Source organism: Hemibagrus wyckioides, linkage group LG04 (genome assembly GCF_019097595.1).
Source record: "Hemibagrus wyckioides isolate EC202008001 linkage group LG04, SWU_Hwy_1.0, whole genome shotgun sequence".
NCBI classification, from domain to species: Eukaryota; Metazoa; Chordata; class Actinopteri; order Siluriformes; family Bagridae; genus Hemibagrus; species Hemibagrus wyckioides.
In genome coordinates this window covers 22,433,443-22,440,512 of record NC_080713.1, presented here as the reverse complement: position 1 = coordinate 22,440,512, position 7,070 = coordinate 22,433,443, and the positions used below count along the sequence as shown (strand labels likewise).

The window sequence follows — 7,070 nt, the reverse complement described above, 5'->3', positions numbered from 1 at the left end:
TAGTGGCAGGAAGATCACCAAATGTGCGCTCCGGTGCGGAAACCCATGATTTGCGTATCTAACGTCACTTTTCCCTCATTTGCATTGGCGCAAAGCTGAATCTACTGGAGCTAAAGTATTTTCTTTTTTACAAGAGATGAACCCATGAATGAATTGCCAATGATGCCCATTAGGCTTTGGAAAGCTTAAAAACAACTCCTTGTTTCTATATATATATTTTTGGGAACATAGGAAAAGTGAAAGAACCCTATATTGCTGAGGAAACTGAACTGGTTTCTCAGCTCCCTTTTGGAGAGCTGTATGCAGCTTGACATGGAATTAAAGATTAATTCACTGGCAAATATTGAGGTAAAAGTAAACAAAAATAAGAGTGAAGGCTTAAACGTTTCCCCCTGTTGAGTGACTGGAAACTGTGACATTCAGATGTGGGTGGTGACATTTTACAGCAGGCAAGATAGGAATCACATCTAACCTCTACAAAAAGACATTTCATTGTATAGGTTTAGCCTACTCTATGTACCTCTGAATTGCTTCCAGAAACCGAAAACTTTTGTTTTGTTTTGTGTTTTAAAGAATAAAACACCTTTACTTCGCAACACTGAAATACAACACTTTTTGTTATGTTGTCATATATAGCACCAGGGTCCTGGAGAAAAGTTGTCTCATTTCACTGTGTACTGCGTAATACACCTGCCTAATATTGTGTATGTGTTGGTCCCCCCTTTTGCTGTCAAAACAGCCCGGAACCGTCATGCACGGTGTATTCTGACACCTTTCTATCAGAACCAGCATTAACTTCTTCAGCAGTTTGAGCTCATCTGTTGGATCGGATCACACAGGCCAGTGTTCGTTCCCCCAGTGCATCAATGAGCCTTGGCCGCCCATGACCCTGTCACCAGTTCACCACTGTTCCTTCCTTGGACCACTTTTGATAGATACTGACCACCGCAGACCGGGAACACCTCACAAGAGCCGCAGTTTTGGACAAAATTTATACTTGCTGGACAAAATGTTTACTTGCTGCCTAATATATCCCACCCACTGACAGGTGCCATGATGAGGAGATAATCAGTGCTATTCACCTCACCTGTCGGTGCTTGTAATGTATATGGCTGATCAGTGTATGTGGTTGAAAGGACAATAAAAGCTTCTTGACTTCTTCTTGAAATGCATAAACCTGTGTTCAATGAAATGTTTGTGATGTATTTAGTAATTATTGGCCAGTGCAGTATTTTCATAATATTACCATGATAGATTTGTGGTCATCTACCATGCCGGCATCACAGAGAGACTCTGCTGGTACAGTTACAAAAGCATTTAATAGGAGAAAAAAATTCTACTACGATGTAAAACACAAGTGATAAAAGTCAGGTAACTGTGAAAACCAAATAAGAGCTACTTTTTGCAGAATTGTCAGAGAAATTCTTCCAGCATGCAGCGTCATATTGATAAGAAATTCATCTTAACAGTAGTGGGGACAGCAAATGTGAGACTCAAAGTGGCAATGTGGGTAATGAATGAAACCATTAGCTGAATTCATAAACAGACCTAAGAAGTAAAATCTCAGTACAGTCAATGTGGGTAATGAATGAAACTGTTAGCCGAATTCATAAACAGACCTAAGAAGTAAAATCTCAGTACAGTCAATGTGGGTAATGAATGAAACTGTTAGCCGAATTCATAAACAGACCTAAGAAGTAAAATCTCATTACAAAATAAATCTTGGACGCTATTGACGATCTCAGGTTAATGATATATATATATATATATATCAGATTAAGCATCCTGACTTTTGTCCAGTTTCAGTCATAATTCGTAATGCACAACTTATTGAAAAATTATAAAGACTACATATTTTTTGTCACCCAACCTGTCCAAGTAAAAGCAGCACCAGTCTTTCTTATGTGTTACATAAATCTCTCATCCATCATCTTCTTCTTCTGGCTCTCGGAGGCCTTGGCTATGCAGGGTTTTCCCCGTCATCTCCATTATAGCCTGCACCTCAGGATCTGCATCCAGAACACTCTTCTTTTTCTCATCCTGTAAAGAGAACAGAAAATGCCAAGGTTGTAATCTTACATATTAACAGATTTCCCCAAGATTTTAAAATTCACAAAAATTTCACACTAATCATCATATCATTCAGTAACTATGGATGGACATATCACCGTAGTATGCATATGACTGATTATATAAGATAAAAAACACTGTGGGACGTTGTTATAGGAAAATACATGACAAGGTGGCGTGATGTTACCACACCATTACCACCCACAAAGCTGATATTTTCCTACAACAACACATCCTGAGCACATCCTATTTCATTCCTCATAAACAACCGCAGTGTTCCAAGAAAAAACTTTTGACTTTTTATACAAATATGCATGCATTAATGTTGTGGAGAGTCTGTGAAACAAAGTCCTGTTATATCATTTCAGCAGCTCTCCCTTTTTACCTCTTGAAGTTAATACAAGAAAGAAAATCATCCTGTAACGTTACTGAGAAAGTTTAGTTGCTGTTTCATAAAAGTCAGATCTTCACCGCTGACAAATCGCTGAAGCTGGAGACTCCTTCCAAAAAATGCTAAATGAATGTCTCCACACAAAAAACTTCTCTATAATAACAAATCCACATGTTCTTAAGTCAGTTTATGTGCTGTGTCTGCCACACATGTAAACTGTCACGATAAAACCATCTGACCAATCATTAGATATTAGACAGCAGTGTGTCATAAAGATAAATAATAGTGGCTGACAACATTTGTGATATGAGTAAAATATGAGTCAGCATTATGGGATATCAGTTCTTAGTGATAACACTGTAGACATGTCACTGACCTGTTCCTGTTCCTCAGGGGGCACACCAACTCCCCACACCTCTACTGTGTCGACTGTGAAGTCTTCATCTCCCGAGAGTTGAGGACTACCATAAGTGGTGCAACGTGGACGAGCCCGACTATGACCACGGCCAAAATCGCTGTCCAGCCACAAACCAAAATACCCATGCTGTCCACCCATACCCTATAATCAGACAGCAAAAAATGCCATTGCTTTAGGAGGCCTCCGGACATACGCCTAGCTAGAACCTCTGAATGTGAGTGCAAGAAGAGGATCTTATGAATCAACAGGCAACATAACGGACAGGTGGAAAGAGGATCATTTGCCATTTATTTGTATTCTTTTCTTTTTTGTAAACAGCATAGAGTGGGGTGCAAACAGAGACAAATTTTCTCTGTATTGCTGGAGGAGAACTTAAAATTATAATGGTGGACAACACAAAGTGATGTATAGTCTTACCAGACCATTGGGCATGGTTTGCTGACCCTGGTTCAGGTACATGTAGTGCTGGTTATAACCAGTACATGTGAACACTCGCATAGATGGCGACACAGAAAACAGGAAGCACCTGGAATCACCTAGAAATAAAGTGAGACCAATCATAAGGAAAAAGAATAACCTGGAACACAGTCAGTATTAGTTTGGTGGCTCTCTCTGTGCCACTTACCCTGAAACTGAGGTTTGATCTCCCAGCTATGAGAAGCAAAGCCTCCAAATATGTGGCCCTTGGTGTCTTTCACCAGTAACACAGTGGAGCCCCGGCTTTTACAGTTTCCAACCAGGCGGGTGAAGCTTTCACCATGTACGTTGGTAGAAAACAGCAGCCTCCAGGGGGCAGTGTTTCCTGAAGGCAGCTGAGAGGTCAGGAACATGAGAAATGGTATATCCAGTATAGAGCGCAGCTCAGTCCAGGGTGCACTTTGACACTGGGGCAGCAGAGTGGGAGGTGGGCGTGAGGTCAATCCTACATCAAGACCCTCACCAATCAGGAGCTCCAGAAATGTGGACACACCCGAGACACGAAATAGCCAGTCCTCGAGACAAGCAACATCACACATGTTCTGATCTACAGGAAAGAAAAGGGGAATCAGTTAGAACAAATTTATTAAAACTCACATTTATTAAATATTCATATTTATTATAAAGGCACGATCCTAGCAAATCCTATATGTCTAAAAAACAAAATACAGCCTACAGAAATCTCATTATTTAAATTTAGATGCCAGCTATGAAATTAGATTCCAGCTATAATTTTTTTTTATTATTAATTTTTACAGACAATTAAAATATAATATAAAATATTTAAATATAAGTCAAACAAACATAAGTGATATCACTAACCTGAGGCTTTTAACTCAGAGCTCAACTGCTCAGCCAAAAGCTTCACCCCCTGATCACCGTGACCCATGTGATCTGGTCTCCAGCCTCGCAGATGTCCCCTGTGTGTGAGAGTCTGAACTACAGCCGATACCAAGTCCTCTAACAACTGTAGATAACATCAAATAAAAACCACAAATGTCTCTGCAAATGTCTTTACATTATACATAAATTACTATGCACCTTTACTGCTATTATATATTACAAATCATATCACAATCATTATTAATCAAAACTAGTGGCTAAATATTTCATTTATCTTTTCACAAAATAGCAGAATATGCTTTTTTTTATTTATTAATTTTTGAATAATTCATTATTTATTTTAAGCAATGAGCATAAACATATTTACAATTTTTAAATAGCCTGAAGCACTAAGCAGATTTCATATCATACAACTGCATCATCACTGTGGGTCAAAACAAAGCACACAGCTTTCCCCACTGCCTCCACAAATTTATATGAATAATATGTGCCTGCAACAAGGCAAGCGAGAGCCACATAAGAGAAGAGGGACAATGTTTTGAAGCTCCAGCCCATACTCATACTCACTTCTCTTATCTGATTGGTCATAACTGTTGCTTTGGTCCCGTGTGCCATCGCCATGACAAGCGGTGCTCTCTCCTCTGCTGTACCCCGAAGAGCATCTGCCAAGAAGATCACCAGCTGCTCTCGACTTACCCCACCACCAGGTGGCACTGGCACACCAGGGTCCACACTGCAGATTCCCTCATAGACTCTCAAAATCATTGAGTCTGAAGTCATTTTACCCATAGTTATCTTTAAATTAACAAAAAGTCGAAAGGGGGGTCATTTTGTACAGAATGTGATGTGAACAAATTCCTAATTTTATATGCATATTTCCTAAGAGCTACTTAATTACAGTTCACAGTGATTAATTAATGCTCATCACTCATGCAAGATGCTGAGTATGTACACTATATTTCCAAAAGTTTTAGGACACCCCTCCAAATCATTGAATGCAGGTGTTGTTTTTCAAGGTTTGGGCTTGGCCCCTTAGTTCCAGTGAAAGGAACTCTTAACGCTTCAGCATACCAAGACATTTTGGACAATTTCATGCTCCAAACTTTGTGGGAACAGTTTGGGGATGACCCCTTCCTGTTCCAACATGACTGCACACCAGTGCACAAAGCAAGGTCCATAAAGACATGGATGAGCGAGTTTGGTGTGGAGGAACTTTGGTGTGGAGGACTGGCCTGCACAGTGTCCTGACCTCAACCTGATAGAACACCTTTGAGATGAATTAGAGAGGAGAATGTGGGCCAGGCCAAAACTGTGACGTCTGCCTTTACATGCACGTGAATTTAATATGGAGTCGGTGTGCCCTTTGCAGCTATAACAGCTTCAGCTCTTTTGGGAAGGCTTTCCACAAGTTTTAGGAGTGTGTTTATGGGAATTTTTGACCATTTGTGAGGTCAGGCACTGATGTTGGACGTGAAGGCCTGACACACAGTCTCTGCTCTAATTCATCCCAAAGGTGTTCTATCAGGTTGAGGCCAGGACTCTGGCCTCATGGACCTTGCTTTGTGCACTGGTGCGGGCAGTCATGCTGGAACAGGAAGGGGTCATCCCCAAACTGTTCCCACAAAGCATGAAATTGTCCAAAATGTCTTGGTAAACTGAAGCATTAAGAGTTCCTTTCACTGGAACCAAGGGGCCAAGCTCAACCCCTGGAAAAACAACACCTGAAGTCAATGATTTGGAGGGGTGTCCTAAAACTTTTGGGAATATCCTGTATCTCTATACCGAACTGGGAAGAGATTCAGACTATTGCAGATTATTATTCCAACCTTGAACGTGTCTACGTGTAAAACATTGGCTTTTCCAGTAGGCACAGACGAGCTGCTGGTGCTCTGAAGTCTGTCAAAGACTCCCTCAATAACGGGTCGCTCATCGGGTCGAAAACGGACCAGTCGTTTCTGCACTACAGCACTTTCTGTGTTCCCCATCGATCTGCAGGGCAAAAGAAGATGCACAGCTATACGATTTACAGCAAGTTCAGGCTCCAGGATGATTCGGATTAATCGAGATCGAATATTATTGTTAAATCACTAGACAAATCTTATACATACAAACTGATTAGCAGCCAATTATCGATGAACAGTGTGTAGAAAGACGGACATGTGATCACATTTCAGCGCTGAATGTAAACAGAGCGATTTACTTCCTGGATCCCATGACGCGTCATTGCCGGGTGACCAATGAAACGGCTGCCTATCTAAATCCAACTGTGATTGGCTTAAAAGTGTTCCGTCATTTACCTGCTTGCTGTGTTTCCCTATTATGATTGGTCCATTCTGTTTTATTATTTCGCTTCGGGGGAAGTGATTCATCCAGCGTTTTTAAAGCATTTTTTAAAATGTTTACTTTTATTTATAGTATCCTGATTTTTTTAAAAAGAAATTAACTGTCACTATTAAAGTTAAATAGTAAAATAATAATATAATATAATATAATATAATATAATATAATATAATATAAATGGTATTAAAATAACAGGAAATAGTTACACAGTTTATGCATTCATTATATAGAGTATAATATAATAATATTGCAATAGATTTATACTTGAATAAATAGCAGATCATAAACGACAGAGATCATTTTTAGTTATTATAAATTCTATAATATTTCTATAAATTATAAGACGATATTATTTATTATAAATTATTTCAAGGTATTATTTGTTTCGTATACAGTTATATACAGTATAAAACTTCAATATAGCCTTCTCCTCCTTAGACTGCGTATATCAATAAAGTAAATGTAATAAACTATATCAAAAATAAGAATGAGTAATAATGATTATAATAATAATAATAAAAATAATAATAA

At 39.1% G+C, this 7,070-nt stretch overlaps 1 protein-coding gene across 4 annotated transcripts; it reads right to left on the bottom strand.

The window, feature by feature from the left end:
• Nucleotides 1–1,300: 1,300 nt before the first annotated feature.
• On the bottom strand, nt 1,301–6,429 carry meak7 (MTOR associated protein, eak-7 homolog). Of its 4 annotated transcripts, none has more exons than XR_009204416.1 (9): nt 6,308–6,429; nt 6,026–6,188; nt 4,767–4,994; nt 4,179–4,323; nt 3,505–3,903; nt 3,297–3,415; nt 2,838–3,020; nt 1,691–2,040; nt 1,301–1,619 (listed from the first exon to the last, which is right to left on the bottom strand). XR_009204416.1 is itself a non-coding variant. In XM_058387047.1 (8 exons), exons 2-8 carry the CDS (start codon nt 6,182–6,184, stop codon nt 1,921–1,923), a joined length of 1,353 nt encoding a protein of 450 aa, XP_058243030.1. In that variant the 5' UTR covers nt 6,185–6,188; nt 6,308–6,429; the 3' UTR covers nt 1,301–1,920. The 4 variants fall into 4 exon arrangements, 2 of the variants coding, with proteins under 2 accessions (XP_058243030.1, XP_058243031.1); XR_009204415.1 differs by having other exon boundaries at nt 1,301–1,548; XM_058387047.1 differs by having other exon boundaries at nt 1,301–2,040.
• Nucleotides 6,430–7,070: the final 641 nt, after the last annotated feature.